The sequence below is a fragment of the Leopardus geoffroyi genome, chromosome B2 (genome assembly GCF_018350155.1).
Source record: "Leopardus geoffroyi isolate Oge1 chromosome B2, O.geoffroyi_Oge1_pat1.0, whole genome shotgun sequence".
Taxonomy (NCBI): domain Eukaryota; kingdom Metazoa; phylum Chordata; class Mammalia; order Carnivora; family Felidae; genus Leopardus; species Leopardus geoffroyi.
The window spans coordinates 63,843,073-63,862,337 of NC_059332.1; the positions used below are offsets into that span (position 1 = coordinate 63,843,073).

The following is a 19,265-nucleotide window of genomic DNA, read 5'->3' on the forward strand; positions in this document are numbered from 1 at the left end:
ATTTCTAAATTTATAATTATTAAGTACTTTCATTTTATACTAAAGTTATAAAATAATAAAGAGCATGGGAATATTAGATTGATAACTCTTTTAATGCAGAAATATGGAACAATCTTTGTCAAATAAACTGATCAAGAAAACCAGGGCAGTCTGGAAATAATCATACAGCATTGTTTAGTCTGTACCTGTGTTTTTGTTTTTTAAATGTTTCTTTATTTTTGAGAGAGAGAGTGTGTGGGAGGGGGGGAGAGAAAGGGAAAGAGTTGGGGAGAGAGGATGACAGCCTGATGTGTGGCTTGAACTCACGAATCCTAAGATCATGACCTGATCCAAAGTTGGATACTTAACCTGCTGAGCCATCCAGGTGCCCTTGTACCTGTGTTTTTTGTTTGTTTGTTTTTTTAACGTTTATTTATTTTTGAGACACAGAGAGACAGAGCATGAACGGGGGAGGGTCAGAGAGAGAGGGAGACACAGAATCTGAAACAGGCTCCAGGCTCTGAGCTGTCAGCACAGAGCCTGACGCTGGGCTCGAACTCACGGACCGCGAGATCGTGACCTGAGCCAAAGTCGGACGCTCAACTGACTGAGCCACCCAGGTGCCCCGTACCTGTGTTTTTAAGCAGTGCTGTACTATATTCATTCTCTGGAAAAGTATATTCATTTTTTTCTTCTTTTTTTGGCCTCGTCTCTGGATCAGCTAATTCTTCAATCTGTTGCTATATAATAATTCTTGTTTTCCAAGTCATTAATCAATTTTATGGATCTTTACTAATAAGCTTTTAAACTGTATCATGTACCATTTTATCCTAAAGGTACATGATATTCTGGATTATAATAAATGCATTGAGATAATTATTTATTTCTGCCCACTTCCATAGGGAGATGAATTGTTTTTCATTATGTAAGAATACATGTCAAGCTTTTCAGTTTTTTACAATAAAACATTGTCCTTTTGTGGTATGGGCAACAGATAGACCCTTAAAATGAGTAACTCACATGAAAAAGACTCCAAATTGATTTGATTTCTGAACTGTCTACTTTACAATTTCTGTCGCAAATCTGATCCCAACAACTGATACTTAGGATGGTGCTTCAGGAATGTGATGTTAAACTGATTTGTCAGAAAAACTAAGTAGGGGGCGGGGGCGCTTGTGTGGCTCAGTTGGTTAAGCATCTGACTCTTGGTTCCACTCAAGTCATGATCTCATGGTTCGTGGGATTGAGCCCTGCATTAGGCTCTGTGCTGACAGCTCAGGAAGAAGTCTTTTTCCTAATGACTTGCTTTGCTTTCCTTATACCTGTAACTAGTTGTTTTATTATCTTTTTTTTTTTAACTCTTAGGACTTTGAGAGCTTGTTCTCAGTTGCTATAACTTTTGTAAACAGGAAAGTGTTCCTATTATATAATTTTATTGTAAACTTTTTCAAAAAATTTTTAGATATTGATTGAATAAATTAATATGTAATAACATGAAAGGTAAATGAAATTTCTTTGATAAGAAAGTGCTTCTTTTGAAATATGACTTTGAAATGAATAGTATACAATATTTTTAATGAATTACATGTTAGGTTTTAATGCTAAAAGTTTATTTATAAAATATATTTCTGTAGTTTTCTGAATCTCTTGTTACTGTAATTTCAGTAATCTCTAACTAAAATATTTCAGCCATTTTTTTTCTTTAGAATATTGGCTTAATTTCTCTTCTGAGAAATATACAATTTATAGAGGTTAGCTCATCTTATTGATGTTGCTTCCTAAGGCCCCAAATAAATAGAGTTAGTGATATTTACATCACTAATCCTAGTGAGTTAAATGTGTGCTTCCTCTTGCAATGCAGCAGTTTTTGCCACAGACTAGTAGGAGAAAGAGGCAGCTCATCTCCTAGAAACCGTCCACTGGAAGAAGACATTTTTGGCTCGGAATTAGAAGCCAAGAGGATTAGCTGTTGGCTCTGGTTAGTGACTGGAAAAGAAAATGAGATGCCACAACAGCTGAGGTTGCTGTTCTTTTATTTAGCTGCCGTGGGCCTTGATCTCCCCTCTGTTGTGGCTAGAACTTTGCCATGAAAGATGCAGCACCTTTTGCTGCCTTTTTCCTTTCCTGGAACTAAGAAGGGAAGCAAGGAAGGGGTAAAGAAAAGCTTTTTGCTGGTGCATGCCAGTAGAGGGGTCACATTAAGGGTAACATTCCTCAGTATGCTTTGACAAGTTTTTTCTGAGGTTTTATTAAATGGCTTTTTTCTCCTCTAAACAAAATGAAACAATATTTTACAAATATCATCTTTTTAAATGTTATTTTTATTTAAAATAATTTCTATGATCAACACAACTACAGACATTAAATCAATTACTTATAATAAGTGTGGTTAGGATTTCTTTCTCTGCTTGTTTTTTACATAATCTGTTTCTAGATTTTTTTTTTTTTAAGTTTATTCATTTTTGAGAGAGAGAGACAGAGCATGAGCAGGGGAGGGACAGAGAGAGAGAGGGAGACACAAAATCCAAAACAGGCTCCAGGCTCTGAGCTGTCATCACAGAGCCCGATGTGGGGCTCATACTCACGAACCATGAGATCATGACCTGAGCTGAAGTCCGACGCTTAACTGACTAAGCCACCTAGGTGCCCCTATGTAATGTTTTTATATGTGAACTTTTCTAAGTATAACTTCTATGACTCAATTCTGAAAAACACATTGTGGCAAATGTAAGTTACCATTGACCTGCAACTCCCTTCTTTGCTGGGATGTGGATATTTAATTTTTGCAAAGCAAATTGATTTTGCAAATGAAGACTGCTTTCTGCTTATGGCAAAATTGACTTTCATTCCTGTCTTTTCCATTTTGCCAAACTGTCAAACAGTCCAAATGCTTTGGGCTACTTATAATTAACCAATACTTTATCTCAAAATTGTATATGACTTTAAACATTCAAATAGAATATGCCTTTTACTGTATAGAACTTATGGTATATTAAATGTAATGTTAATATTAACAATAGTTCATATATGATTGAGACAGTACCTTGAACTGCTTGAAGACTGTCTTAATAGAGTTCATGGGCTTATAGTAAAGAGAAAGGAAATACCTTGTTTTTGCTAAATAGAGGCAACAAATAGATTTAGTAGCTTTTCTTTTTCTATATTTAAGTGGGAAGCTATTTCTATAAGTAGAATCCATATTTGATTAACTTTATGAACTTGGTACCAGTTCTGACAGATTAGTATTTCCAAATTAAAGCTTGATCCTCATTTGTCATTTAACTACTTGGATTCCACACTGTTTTTATTTTTAGAATCCTTTGAGACTTCCTAAAACCCAGTTATGGAGACGTTATCTCAGGCATCTAGTCTTGATTTTTTATATATTCTTTGTCTTTTCATAAATGATTTCAGTTATTAAAGGAAATTTTTCAGAATAGTTTAGAAATTATAACTTTGCAAAACCCTTGCTCTTTATTTTTATAAGATTTTCTTTTGTAAGTATTCAACATTCAAATAGGCTATTAGGAGAATAATAATGTAATAATTATTTCTCCAGCTTTCCTCGCCCTGTGAAGACAACTTGGCTAAATAGAAATGCACCAGCACAAAACAAAGATTCTGTGATTCCTACTCTTGAAAGTGTGGTCTTTGGTATAAACTACACAAAACAGTTATCACCAGACGTAAGAACTGAAATACTTATGCATCCTTTTTTCCTCTTATTTTAAATGAAGTGTTTTTTAACTGTTGTATCTGTGAATGTGATGTTTATGTTATTATTTGAATTCAGTAATTTACAGATCTAGTTGAATATGATCTTAACAAATTGGTTGGTTCCAGTTGTTTATTGTGAAAACTAACATGATACTTAACGATTAACCAGATTTAATGGATAAAGATCTTTGACAATGCCTTTTTTAACTTGTTACTATCACCTCTTGCTCCCTTAACAGAACTGGTAGAATCATTCCGAAGGAGCTTGTAAAGAACAGTTGCCAGAGTTGAGACTCAGCTTGCAATAGTATAAGTACAACCAATATTTCCTTAAAAGGAAAGGGACTTATACTATAGAAGCAGAGTATCTGTCCTGCAGTGCAAATGTAATTTGAATCTCCAATTTTCAAAAACCATAATTTAATCTGTTTGTTTTAAAAGCCCACTGTAATTGAAATTACGAGAGTCACATTTTATATGTTTCAATTACTTGTATGAACAGAAGCAATTCTCTAAAATATTACTGAATTTTTATGGTTTAGAATAGTTAGTAAATGTTTAGAATTTTTCCTTTATTATTCGAAGTTTTAAGTGTAGTATTTTTTGGTTACTAATACTGTATATCCCAAATCTATTCTTTGTTTAGGGTTGCAGCTTCATCATTGCAGACTCCTTCCTACATCATGCGTATCATTTCCATTATACACTTTGTGCCACTTTGCTGCTAGCCTTCAAAGGATTGCACAGCTACTTCATTACGGTAACAGAAGAGATTCCCTCTTGTCAGAAACTAGAACTGGGTATGTTAAAAGTAGCCAGACCTAATCTATAGTTGAAGTCTCCTCTTCATTCTCATTTTGCTAGTTATCAGCTTTGCCGTAGCTTTTCTTTACTAAAACTACAGTGTTTATATGCTTCACTTCTACTTCTTTCTCAGTTCCATCTTTTTTGACCCTTGATATTACTTTCTGCAATTTAAAAATTCTTTTTATGCTATTGAGAAATAACTTCTTGGTTCTAAGTTTGAAATGAGTCTTTTGATAGATTTTTAAAAAATATATGTCAATATACCATTCCTATTAAAATATAACCAGAAAACATACTAGATAGCAAATGTTATAATTCTCTACAAAATCATGGGGAGATGAGCTAAATCTGTACTTCCAAATATTTAAGTCTAAGCAGATTGTAGGTGCTTGGATCATTTTTATATACATTTGGTTCTAAGTGATCTCAGATCTTACTTCTTTTAATTCAGAGAATAATAATGTTACTCAGCTTTAACATTCTGAAATTTATTTAAATCATTAAAATAATCAATCTTGGTTTTAGTCCAGCAGTAATATCTGCATATATGTTACAGTACACAATAAAAAATGATCTTGTCTTGATTTTGCATACCATTTGTAGGATGGTATACAGAATGCTTTTGCACATATTTCACAGAAGATAAATTTTGGAGATTAGCAGAAATAGGTTTTTATTCAGGCTTTTATGTTAGCTTAATAAGCTTTTCTTTTCAAACATCAGCTAATAGTTCATCATAATAAGCACATTTTAAAATTCTCAGAATAAATTAATTTTATCATTATATACTTGAATAAATCAAGAATTACTTTTAAATTTTACTTAATCAGTTTTCTTTGTTTATTTGTTTCTCAAGGATCTCAGTCTTTTAACAGTATTGAGGCACTCTTAAAAATAGTCACTGTTATTGAAAATAATTCTTGGGTTTGAGACTAGTTAGCCTATTATTATAATTGCCTATTTGGGGATATAAAAGAATTGTAAGAACATGTAATGATTTGTAGGTCACTTAAATTCAGCTGTGAGAAAATGCTGATATTGTGCCACTGCCTATCAGCAATTACTCCAGTGGATTTGATTAACAGATATCACTCAGTTGACTACTTAGAATACTTAATTCAAGGATCCCAATGTATATACAGATGTACAAACAATAGGAAAATTTATTCTTTTTTGTTCATGTATTCTTTCCCAAGACAAAAATGGTAGAAACATTTTGATTACTCTCTCTGAAATACTCTTTTTCCTTGCTATTTTGTGTATTTAGAATCCTTCTGTTTCTCTTAGGAAAATCTTGTAGGAAACCACTGCCTCAAAAGTCAACTTTTTAAAATGTTCTCTTTTGAACATGTAAGAAATGTTTGTAGAATAGAACTAATCTAGACTATCACTATCCTCAATTCATGGAACAATGATGCTCATATATTTTTTAATTTGATTTTTTTGGAACTCCAGCACATTTTCTTAGAATCACATTATAAATTTTGGTTAATGACCAAAGTACAAAATTATTAAATTACAACATTGATGAAGGACAATACCAAGTGCCTGAAAAATAGAATTCTAAAAAGAAGCAGTGTGAAACTTAGAAGCCATGAATAATGGTATTTCTACAAGAAAAATCTGTTAGTAGTTTGGATGTTGAATGGTGTAGTAGAATTCATAGAGGCATTATCTTGTAGTGCTTAAGAGTGCATGTTTGGAGCCATTTCTGTCCCTTACTAGCTTTGGGACTGTATACACAAAGTGGTTTTCATTTGAAAGAGTGATTGAAGGGAACCAGATGTGCATAAGTAGGAAGGAAAAACGAGGACATCCAAAAGGCAGAGGGTGTAAAGGAGCTCTAGGAGTAAGACTTCTTAATGGTGTAGTTCCCTTGGGCTTTTATGGGCACCTACTGTGTCAGGTATTAAGCTAATTACTGAGGAAAGAATAGGGTCTCTCTTTAAAGAACCTTGACTTCTCTTCTTTTAATAAGTGATCAGTTCAACATTGGGATGGACAGGAGGAACTCACCCAGCAAGACAGGACTTCTTGGGGCTTTAATGTAGAGAGTTGTACCTGAGATGGGCATATAAATGTCTGTATAAGGAAGACATCTATCTGCATATAATTTTCAAATAGATTTAACATGTAATACTTGAGAACGAAAAAGCACGAGTCACATTTTAAGTTAGATAAAAATATTTCTAAAAGGAAGTAATATTTATTGGTAAATACATAATGATTAAAACAAGCACCTCTTCAAAACCAAGATTTATTGCAAATATCTTACACAGTATTAGCACTTTATTACTAATTTATTAATATAATTCAGCATGATAATTCATTTATTTATCAGGTTATAAATTATCTTACGGGTAAGGGTGGCTTTTATGTTATATATATTACTTTGGCCTTATACATGTAATATAGAAAAATCATAATTAAAAGAGCCCTTATATTTAATATCAGAAGTTAGGTACTAAATGAATATAAACTTTATTCCAAATTATTTGCTTAAAATATTTTATCACAAACCAACTTCTAAGGCAAACCTAGACTTTAGTCTTAAATAGTGATAGAATAAAATTATTAGTACCTTACACATACTACCTACTCAAAATATATTTGTTGAATAATATATATGAATGAATGAATGAAATGGCACAATATAGTTTTTGTTGTTACTTATAAAGTATATAGGCATCAACACATAACTTATCATAGTTTACTAGGGATCTTTAAAATCAAGACTCATCTTCAATAAATATTTATTGGTAGCATTTGTTATTCTTAAACTTTTCATCTTTATATTTTCTATTTATTGTGAATTTTAATTTATTCTTCAGTGCATCTTCTAAATATCTAAAAAATACTATTAACTATTTAAAAAAATAATTACATATTCTGAATTATTAACATTATTTATTTTTATCCTAGCAAAATTATATTACAAGCACTAGAGAGTACTTCCATAAAGCACTGTTGACTATCATTATATTCACCAGTTTTAATAGGTGGATATAAAGTAGTTCTTAATTAAAGGGTGTTTATTGTGTTTCCTTCTACTATTTGATATTTTTCTTGAGTTTATATTTTTCTTGAGTTGAGTATATATAAAAGTCTTAAACTCTACCATGTTTTGAAAAATAGATCTAAACCCTATTCCCTCTTTTAAAATAATACCTTGAATTCCTTTCTGCTTTTGCCATTTTCTTTTCTACTAGTTGAATGATGTACATTTTTTTTTTTTAAATAATGTGTAGTTAAATATGCATTTGGTGCAAGGAGCTCTTACTGGAAATGGGAGTCACAAGTTCAGGAATCTAGGCTTTGGCAAATGATGTAAACTTTCTGGGCCCTGGTATCTACACTTGTAAAAGCAGGGGTTGATCTAGCTCATTTCTCAGATCCCTGCCACCTCTAAAATTCTTAGTCTAAGAAATTAAAACATAAAAATAACTTTGGATTATGAAATGTTGAGTAGTTCATACATTTAAATAGAAAAAAGAACAAAGTAATATAAACTTAAATGTACATCATTTGCAATTCTAATAAGCTAATTAACTAACTGAAAGACTCTGCTGTGGTGTTCTAATCTAACTGCACTGTCAGATCAATACTAAGTCTATTATCAGGTTGGAAAATTCTAGTAAACTTTATTGTAAAAGGAGTATTAGTAACTAGTGCTGTGTGCAATCCTTGTAACTAGCCAAGGCCAACATGCAGGTCCTTTATGAGCGCCTTCTCAGAAGAAAACAGCCACGAACCCAGAAAGACACCTGTCTAGGTATGTTTACAAATAGGTTAAGTAAATAATCCTTTTCTATTAGTATGAAATTTTGCTTTAAATTAGTGTCAAATTTCATAAATACGTATTTATTAATATAGTATGTTCCTACCACTATTATTTTAGAAATTCTAGAATCAGTTTTGTTTGTAAATAAGCTTCAGTTAATTTCTTAATTTATAATATTGACGTTTTTAATTAAAACTTGAAAAGGTAAATACAAATATTTCTTTGGCTATTTTCCATATTCTTTTTACAGTTCCTACAAAGAGCACTTTTTGGAAACCATGTTTATTGCCAGAATTTGTGTTTACTGATAATTACCTTAAATTTGTCCAAAGTCAGCTTATCTTTGGGTAGGCCCAATTATAATGAAATGTGGCTTAAAAACTGAAGCTAATTAATTTCATGCACTATTAGAAATAAAGAAGAGAAATATCTTCAGTATCTGGTTTTGCTTTCTAAGTCAATTTAGATTTATTTTTTACTGTTCTTAGCTTCAAAAGCAAAATAGTATCAAAACATTACTATCCAGATATTACATATTTTAACGGAAATAATCTGATTTCATTATTTTATTTATATGTTTCCCTGCATATTTTAGACTTTTGTTCTTGAATAGCAATAGTACTTAACTTACTGTACTTTCATAAGTATATTGAAGGTTTTTACTTGGTGTCGAATAGACCCATTACAATTACATTTTTTAAAAGTTATGAAAAACTATAGAAATAAAAAATAAAATCATAGTGTTTATTTCTTGGTTTTCAGAAATATGAACAAAATGAAATTAAGGAGCCAAAATCTTTCTCACTATTTCTCAGATGAAAATAGCTCAGAAAAAGTTAGGTCAATTTTCACTAAAACTGTTAATGGAGAAACTGATCTTATTGTCAGAAAAGAAAAAAGAAAGGTTAAAGATTTATTTGTGGTTATTATTTTAGAATATAATTTTATATTCTCATATAAAGTATAAAATTAAAGAATTTATAATATTAAATTGTGATCATTTCTGACATACTTTAGTGGATGAAAATATATTTCTTGTTTAAACTGTTATATTGCCAGCCTATCAGCTTACGTTTGAGCATGCTAAATTCTAAATAACTGTACAAAATGCTGCGTATATTAAGTTCTATATAAAGAAGGGCCCAGTTTTTGGTTAGATGGGAAAAGACCTGATTCAAACCATAATGAAGTTAAGTGATACTTTTATTGAGGTATTTTTTATCCTTAAAACCTGGTATTATATTGGCATTTTCTGAGCTATGTTATTACAGATATCAGTTGAATGAATGAATAGATGAATGGGTGGGTGGATTTAGAAAATAAATGTAAGATATATTTACCCTTTGACCTAGCATCCCCACTTTGGTTAACCTTTATCATAAAAATATGAGTACTAGTATGTAAAGATATATGTATAAACATGTTTATTATAGTATTTATCTTTATGATAAAACTCTGAAAATAAAGATAAATGCCCATTTTTCAAATGAAAAAGTAGAATATGAAGGAAATTTTCTTTTTTAATTTTAGTTAACACAGGACAATATTGGCTTTAGGAGTAGAATTCAGTGATTCATCACTTACATACAACACTCAGTGTTGTCACAAGTGCCCTCCTTAATACCCATCACCCATCTAGCCCATCTCTCACCAACCTCCCTCCATCAACCCTCAGTTTGTTCTCTATTATTAAGAGTCTCATGTGGTTTGATTCCCTCTCTTTTTTTCCCTTTCCTTCTCTTGTGTTCATCTGTTTTGTTTCTTTAATTCCACATATGAGTGAAATCATATGGTATTTGTCTTTGACTTATTTTGCTTAGCATAATACATTCTAGCTCCATCCACATCATTACAAATGGCAAGATATCATTTTTTTTATGGCTAATATTCCTGTGTGTGTATACCACACCGTCTTTATTCATTCATCAGTTGATGGACATTTGGGCTCTCTTCTTAGTTTGGCTATTGTTAATAATGCTGCTATAAACATTGGGGTACGTGTACCCTTTTGAATCTGTATCTTTGTACCCTTTAGGTAAATACTTGAAATGTAATTGCTGGTTTAATTTTTTGAGGAACCTCCATACTGTTCTCCAGAGAGGCTGCGGCAGTTTGCATTCCCCCCCAGCAGTGCAAGAGGGTTCACCTTTCTCCACATCTTTGCCAATACCTATTGTTTCTTGTGTTGTTAATTTTAACCATTCTGCAGGTGTGAGGTGATATCCCATTGTGGTTTTGATTTGTATTTCCCTGATGATGGGTGATACTGAGCATCTTTTCATTTGTCTATCAGCCATCTGGATGTCTTTGGAAAAAAATGTCTATTCATGTCTTCTGCCTGTTTCTTAACTGGGTTGTTTGTTTTTTGGGTGCTGAGTTTGGTAAGTTCTTCATAGAGATTGGATACTAAGCCTTTATTGGATATGTCATTTGCAAATATCTTCTGCCTATGGAATGGCAGTTTTCCACCATGTCACCATCCAGTTTTCCCAGCACCATTTGCTGAAGAGACTGTCTTTTTTCCATTGGATATTCTTTCTTGCTTTGTTGAAGGCATTTTAACAATGTTTATTCTTCCAGGCAATGGGCATGGAATGCTTTTCCATTTCTTTGTGTTTTCTTCAGTTTCTTACATGAGTGTTCTATAGTTTTCAGAGATCTTTAACCTCTTTAGATGGGTTTATTCCTAAGTATCTTATTGGTTTTGGTGCCATTGTAAATGAGATCGATTCCTTGCTTTCATTTTCTGCTGTTTCATTATTAGTGTATAGAAATGCAACAGATTTCTACACATTTATTTTATGTCCTGCCACTTTGCTGAATTCATATATTCTGGTAGATTTTTGGTGGAGTCTTTCGGGTGTTTTATATGTTTTGGGTTTCCTACATAGAATATCATGTCATCAGCAAATGGTGAAAGTTTGATTTCCTCCTCGCCAATTTGTATGTCCTTTATTTGTTTTTGTTGTGTGATTGCTGAGGCTAAGACTTCCGGTACTATGTTAAAAACTAATGGTGAGAGTTGACATTCATGTCTTCTTCCTGACCGTAGGAGAAAGACTCAGTTTTTCCCCATTGAGGATGAGATTTGCTATGGGTCTTTCATACATGCCCTTTATCATGTTGTAGTATGTTCATCTAACCCTACTCTCTTGAGGGTTTTTATCAAGATTGGATGCTGTATTTCATCAAATGCTTTTTCTGCCTCTATTGAGGGGATCATGTGGATCTTATCCTTTTTTTATTAATGTGTTGTATCACATTGATGGATTTGCGAATATTGAGCTAGCTGTGCAGCCCAGGAATAAATCCCACTTGATCATGGTGAATAATTCGTTTAATGTACTGCTGAATTCAATTTGCTACTATCCTGTTGAGAATTTTTACGTCCATGTTCATAAGGGATATTGGCCTATAATTCTCCTTTTTGATGGGTTCTTTGGTTTTGGAATCAAGGTAATGCTGGCTACATAGAATGAGTTTGAAAGTTTTTCTTCCATTTCTATTTTTGGAAAAGTTTGAGAAGAATAGGTATTAAGTCTTTTTTTAAATATCTGGTAGAATTCCCCTAGGATGCCATCTGGCCCTGACTCTTTGTTTGTTGGGAGATTTTTGATTACTGATTCAATTCCTTAATGGTTATGGGTTCATTCAAATTTTCCATTTCTTCCTGTTAAAGTTGTGGTAGTTTGTGAATTTCTAGGAATTTGTCCATTTCTTCCAGATTGCCCGGTTTGTTGGCATATAATTTTTCATAGTATTATACTTGTTTGTATTTCTATCATGTTGGTTGTGATCTCTTCTCTTCCATTTGTGATTTTATCTATTTGGGGACCTTCTCTTTTGTTTTTGGTAGGTCTGGCTAAGGGTTTATCAATTGTGTTTATTCCTTCAAAGAAACAGCTGTTAGTTTTGTCAGTCTGTTCTGTTTTTTTTTTTTTAATTTCTGTATCATTTATTTCTGATCTAATCTTTATTATTTCCCTTCTTCTGTCAAGAGGCTTTATTTGCTGTTCCTTTTATAACTCCTTTAGCTATAAGGTTAGGTTGTATATTTGGGACCTTTCTTGCTTCTTGAGGTAGGCCTGAATTGCAATATACTTCCCTCTTAGGACTGCCTTTGTTGCATTCCAAAGGTTTTGGACTGTTGTGTTTTCATTTTCATTTGTTTCCATGTATTTTTTAAATTTTTTCTTTAATTTTCTGGTTAAACCATTCATTTCCTTAGTACCTTATTCTTTAAACCTCCTTGTATTTGAGGGCTTTGCAAAATTTTTTCTTGTGGTTAACTAGAAGTGTCACACAGTTGTGATCTGAAAATATGTATGGTATGATTTTGATCTTTTTGTACTTGTTGAGGGCTGTTTTGTGACCCAGTATGTGATCTATTCTGGAGAATGTTCCATGTGCACTCAAGAAGAATGTGTATTCTGCTACTTCACGATGAAATGTTTTGAATATATCTGTTAAGTCCATCTGGTTCTTTGTAAAATTCAAAGCTGGTGTTTCATTGTTGATTTTCTGCTTACATGATCTTTCTATTGCTGTATGTAGGATGTTAAAATCCTCTACTATTATTGTATTTTTAACAATGGGTTTCTTTTTATTTGTTATTAATTGATTTATATGTTTGGATTCTTCCAAGTTGGGGGCATAATATTTACAGTTGTTAGATCTTATTGGTGGATACATCCTTAATTGTGATGTTATGCCCTTCTTCATTTCTTATTACAGTCTTTGTTTTAAAATCTAGTTTGTCTGATATAAGTATGGCTACTGTGGCTTTCTTTTGACATCCATTAGTGTAATAGATGTTAGCTGCTATGTCACCTGTAGACTTGGTGTTTCTGGTGATGTTCTCTGGTCCTTTCTAGTCTTTGTTGCTTTGGGGTTTTTTTAATTTTTTTTTTTTCCTCTACTCAGAGAGTCCCCCTTAAAATTTCTTGCAGGGTTGGTTTAATGGTCATGAACTCCTTTTGTTTTTGTTTGGGAAATTCTACATCTCTCCTTCTATTCTGAATGACAGCCTTGCTGGATAAAGAATTCTTGGCTACATATTTTTCCCTTTCAGCACGTTGAATATTTCCTGTCACTCCCTTCTGACCTGCCAAATTTCAGTGGACCGGTCTGCTGCTAATCCTACTTGTCGAACCTTGTAGGTTAAGGTCCTATTGTCCCTAACTACTCTCAGAATTTTCTCTTTATCTTTGTATTTTGTAAGTTTCACTATGATATGTAGTGGCATTGACCTGTTTTTTTGATTTTGACAGGAGTTCTCTGTGCCTCTTGGACTTGAATGCCTGGTGTGTTTTTTTGGGTTTTTTTGTTTTGTTTTGTTTTTGTTTTGTTTGTTTGTTTTTGCTAGATTAAGTAAGTTCTCAGCTATAATTTGTTCAAATAAACCTTCTGCCCCTTTTACCTGTTTTCTTCTGGAACTCCTATGATACAGATATTATTTCACTTAATGGAATCACTGAGTTCCCTAAGTCTACCTTCATGATCTAATAGTTTTCTTTCCCTCTTCTTTTCAGCATTGTTATTTTCCATAATTTTATCTTCTGTATCACCTTTTCTTTCCTCTTCTTCATTCCTTGTTGTGACTATTTACCATCAGTTTTGCCTCTCAGTTACACCATTTTTTATTTCAGCCTGATCTGTTTTTAGGTCTTTTATCTCTGCAGCAAGAGTTTCTCTGGTGTGTTCAATGCTTTTCTTTCAAGCCAAGCTAGTAGTCTTATGACTTTTGTTCTAAATTCCTATTTAGATATTGCTTATATTCCATTATAAGATATTGCTTATATCTGTTTTTAGCAAGTTCCTGATGATTTCTTCTTGACCTTTCTTTTGGGGTGAATTCCTGTATCTTGTCACTTTAGCTAAGTTTTTGTCTTTTGCATGTTTTGAAAGCTTGTTATGTTTCCTGCGCCTGAGAGTAATGCTGTATTAAAAAGGGGTCATACACTGATCAGAGCCTGGCACTTAAGGAAGTGTTTCTAGTGTATGCTGTGTGCACTCTGCTATTGGGTTTTGGCTGCTCTTTAAGACTGGTCAGCCCTCTGCAGAGTTCCTTGCTTGCAGTGGGGAGTGTTTGGACCTTTAACTAGGTGTGCTCTGATTTGTTTGTTAAAATAAGCCTGGAAAGAAAAGAACAAAAGAATAAAGAAGAGTGGGGGGGAAAAGAAACCTGATCCAAAAGAAAAGGAAAAGGAATGAAAAAAAACCAAACAATCAAAATATATAAGCCTTATTCCAAAGAAAAAGAAAAGAAGAAAGAGAAAGAAAATGAGACAAGGAAATGAAAAAACAAAGAAAAAAAGCCATAAGGCTGATTCCAAAGGGAATAAAAAGAAGAAGAAAAAAAGTAAGCCTGATCCAATTTCCACCAGAGCTGCAGGTGACGCTTTGAAGTACTGTACGACATTAGCCTTGGTACATGCAGGGTGCTGCCTGTGCTGGTCTTCTGGAGGAGAGGACTGCTGGACTCACTCATGGTCAGACCTGCCCCAGTAAATATACAATTGCCAGGCACAGAGGGATGGGGCTTGGTGTGAGCAGGTCCCACCTCCACTGGGGTCAGTTGTGTTGCTCTCTGAAGTCCCACCATGTCAGTGGTAAGAGGGAAAATGGTGCCACCCCACTCTCTTATCCTTGGACAGGGGATCTCACACCCCAATTTGTTCAGGAAGCCCTCAAAGAATAGTGACGGCAGTCAGCACGCCCTACGCCACAGGTCTGGTGTGTGGCTAGGATTCAGAACTCAAAATCTTAAAGGACCAGGTACCACATGGACCCACTCTCCTCTTCTGGAGTAGAGCTTCTTTGTGCTATGTCTGATGTCCTTTGTATCAGAAAAACAATCCCTTACCTGTGCAGAATCTATGGTTATCTGCCTCTGTGTGTGCGTGCCTCTGTCCGCCTTTCACGGGCACCTACAGGGTCTTTTGTCCTTGGAGAGACAATATACTTCTTCCAAAAGTACTTCAAGAAGTGGAATGTTCTCTTCCAGTGCGACCCAGGAGATCCCTATACCACACTATCCTATCCACTCCAGGGCAGCGCCCTCCTCCCCAGGGGCAAACACCACAGCTCCACTCTGGAGAAAGTCATACACTCCCAAAACCTCAGAGTTTGAGCTCCACAGGCTAATTTGCAAAAAACCTGGGACACTGAGTACCTCTCACTCCCCAGTCTATGGTCCAGAGAGGTTTTCCTCTTGTACGAATCCAACACTGCACTCTCAAACCCTTTCTCTTTCTCTCCCTTTTGTCTCTGCACAGAAAGGGTTCACTCCCCACCGTGGCACCACTGTTTTTCTCTCCCCCAATTCTCTTCCACACACCTCACACCTGCACACTGTCTCCCTCCAGCTGTGGAGATCCTTCTGCCAGTCCTCATATCGATTTCCTGGGTATCCTGAGTGATCTGACTTCAGTACAGCTGTGTTTGAGGGAGGAGAAAAACCCAGGGTCCCCATATTTCTGTCATTTTCTACTGACCATCAATCAAGGAAATTATAAGGCATGCACACCAAGGAATATTGTGCAGCCATTTAAAAAAAAAAATTAGGGCTACATACCAGATTTCCATGGAGTATTGCTGAGAGAAAAAAGCAAAGTGTGGAAAAGTGTGTAAAACACAATCATGTTTTTATTAAAAAAAAAAAAAAAAAGTGACTCCAAAACCCATATAAAGGCATACCTCGTTTTATTGTACTTTACAGATACTGCATTTTTTACAAATTGAAAATTTGTGGCAACCCTGCACTGAACGGGTTTGTTGGCACCACTTTTCCAACAGCATTTGCTCACTCCATATGTCTGTCACATTTTGGTAATTCTCACAGTCTTTAAAATTTTTACATTATTTTAGTATTTGTTACAGTGATCTGTACTCAGCAATCTTTGATGTTACTATTGTAATTGTTTGGGGCACCATGAACCACACCCATGTAAGATGGTGAATTTATTAGTAAATATGTGTTCTGACTGCTCCACTGACCAGCTTTTCCCTCATCTCTCTCCATTTCCTTGAGCCTCTCTATTCCCTGAGACACAACAATATTGAAATTAGGCCAATTAATAATAACCCTACAATGGCCTTTAAGTGTTTACGTGAAAGGAAGTGTTATACATCTCTCATTTTAAGTCAAAAGCTAAAGATGATTAAGCTTAGTGAGGAAGATACTTTGAAGGCCACAACAGACCAAAAGCTGAACCTCTTTCTCCAACCAATTAACTGAATTGTGAATGCAAAGGAGAAGTTCTTGAAGAAAATTAAAAGTGCTACTCCATTGAACACATGATGATGAGAAAACAAAACAGCCTTATTGCTATTATGGAGAAAGCTTTAGTAGCAATTTCACTCATATGTGGTATTCAAGAAACAAAACAAAGAAGCATAGGGGACAAAAAAAAGAGAGGCAAACCAAGAAACAGGTTCTTTTTTTTTCTTTTAATATGTAATTGGTTTGCATACAATATCCAGTGCTCATCCCAACAGGTGCCCTCCTCAGTGCCCATCATCCGCTTTTCCCTCCCCCTCTACCCCATCAATCCTGTTTGTTCTCAGTATTTAAGAGTCTCTTATGGTTTGCCTCCTTCCCTCTGTGTAGCTTTTTCTTTTTTTCCCCGCTTCCCCTTCCCCATGGACTTTTGTTAAGTTTCTCAGGATCCACATAAGAGTGAAAACATAGGGTATCTGCCTTTCTCTGCCTGACTTATTTCACTTAGCATAACACTCTCCAGTTCCACCCACAGTGCTACAAATGGCCAGATTTCATTCTTTCTCATTGCCAAGTAGTATTCCATTACATATGTAAACCACATCTTTATCCATTTGTCAACTGATGGACAGTTAGGCTCTTTCCATAATTTGGCTATTGTTGAAAGTACGGCTATAAACATTGGGGTACAAGTGCTCCTATGCATCAACATTCCTGTATCGCTTGGGTAAATTCCTAGCAGTGCTATTGCTGGGTCATAGGGTAGATCTATTTTTAATTTTTTGAGGAACCTCCACACTGTTTTCCAGAGTGGTTGCACCAGTTTACATTCCCACCAACAGTGCAAGAGGGTTCCCGTTTCTCCATATTCTTGCCAGCATCTATAGTCTCCTGATTTGTTAACTTTAGCCACTCTGACTGGCATGAGGTGGTATCTGAGTGTGGTTTTGATTTGTATTTCCCTGATGAGGAGCGACTTTGAGCATCTTTTCGTGTGCCTGTTGGCCATCAGGATGTCTTCTTTAGAGAAGTGTCTATTCATGTTTTCTGCCCATTTCTTCACTGGATTATTTGTTTTTTGGGTGTGGAGTTTGGTGAGCTCTTTATAGATTTTGGATACTAGCCCTTTGTCCGATATGTCATTTGCAAATACTTTTTCCCATTCCGTTGGTTGCATTTTAGTTTTGTTGATTGTTTCCTTTGCAGTGCAGACCTTTTTATCTTCATGAGGTCCCAATAGTTCATTTTTGCTTTTAATTCCCTCGCCTTTGGGGATGTGTCAAGTAAGAAATTGCTGCAGCTGAGGTCAGAGAAGTTTTTTCCTGCTTTCTCCTCTAGGGTTTTGATGATTTCCTGTCTCACTTTCAGGTCCTTTATCCATTTAGAGTTTATTTTTGTGAATGGTGTAAGAAAGTGGTCTAGTTTCATCCTTCTGCATGTTGCTGTCCAGTTCTCCCAGCACCATTTGTTAAAGAGACTGTCTTTTTTCCATTGGATATTCTTTCCTGCTTTGTCAAAGTTGGTCATACTTTTCGGAGTCCAATTCTAGGGTCTCTTCTCTATTCCTTTGGTCTGTGTGTCTGTTTTTATGCCAATACAATGCTGTCTTGATGATTAGAGCTTTGTAGTAGAGGCTAAAGTCTGGGATTGTGATGCCTTCTGCTTTGGTTTTCTTGTTCAATACTGCTTTGGGTATTCAGGGTCTTTTGTGGTTCCATACAAATTTTAGGATTGCTTGTTCTAGCTTTGAGAAGAATGCTGGTGCAATTTTGATTGGGATTGCCTTGAATGTGTACATTGCTTTGGGTAGTATTGACACATTTTAACACTATTTATTTAAGTCCATGAGCACGGAATGTTTTTCCATTTCTTTATATCTTCTTCAATTTCCTTCATAAGCTTTCTACAGTTTTCAGCATAGAGATCTTTTATATCTTTGGTTAGGTTTATTCCTAGGTATTTTATGATTCTTGGTGCAATTATGAATGGGATCAGTTTCTTTATTTGTCTTTCTGTTGCTTCATTATTAGTGGACAAGAATGCAACTGATTTCTGTACATTAATTTTCTGTCGCGACTTTGCTAAATTCATGTATCAGTTCTAGCAGATATTTGGTGGAGTCTGTCGGGTTTTCCATGTATAATATCATGTCATCTGCAAAAAGTGAAAGCTTGACTTCATCTGTGCCAATTTTGATGCCTTTGATTTCCTTTTGTTGTCTGATTGGTGATGCTAGAACTTCCAACACTGTGTTAAACAACAACTGTGAGAGTGGACATCCCTGTCGTGTTCCTGATCTCGGGGAAAGCCCTCAGTTTTTCCCCATTGAGGATGATATTAGCTGTGGACTTTTCATAAATGGCTTTTAGGATGTTTAAGTATGTTCCTTCTATCCTGACTTTCTCGAGGGTTTTTATTAAGAAAGGATGCTGAGTTTTGTCAAATGCTTTTTCTGCATCGATTGACAGGATCATATGGTTCTCATTTTTTCTTTTATTAATGTAATGTATCACATTGATTTATTTGCAAATGTTGAACCAGCCCTGCAGCCCAGGAATGAATCCCACTTGATCATGTGAATAATTCCTTTTATATGCTGTTGAATTCGATTTGCTAGTATGTTATTGAGCATTTTTGCATCCATATTCATCAGGGATATTGGCCTGTCGTTCTCTTTTTTTTGCTGGGTCTCTGTCAGGTTTGGGAATCAAAGTAATGCTGGCTTCATAGAATGAGTCTGGAAGTTTTCCTTCCCTTTCT

At 34.7% G+C, this 19,265-nt stretch overlaps 1 protein-coding gene across 19 annotated transcripts in view; it reads left to right on the forward strand.

Annotated features, from left to right (window-relative positions):
- FAM135A (family with sequence similarity 135 member A) overlaps window positions 1-19,265 on the forward strand; it is a 121,640-nt gene that overhangs the window by 38,786 nt on the left and 63,589 nt on the right. For 12 of the 19 annotated variants that reach the window (XM_045498680.1, XM_045498687.1, XM_045498688.1 and 9 more), the window contains 3 exons: window positions 3,539-3,665; window positions 4,343-4,496; window positions 8,198-8,275. In XM_045498680.1, coding sequence (XP_045354636.1) covers window positions 3,539-3,665; window positions 4,343-4,496; window positions 8,198-8,275 — 359 coding nt within the window. Of the gene's footprint in view, window positions 1-3,538; window positions 3,666-4,342; window positions 4,497-8,197; window positions 8,276-19,265 lie in introns of those variants that run through there. The other 7 variants (XM_045498683.1, XM_045498686.1, XM_045498698.1 and 4 more) reach the window with 4 other exon arrangements.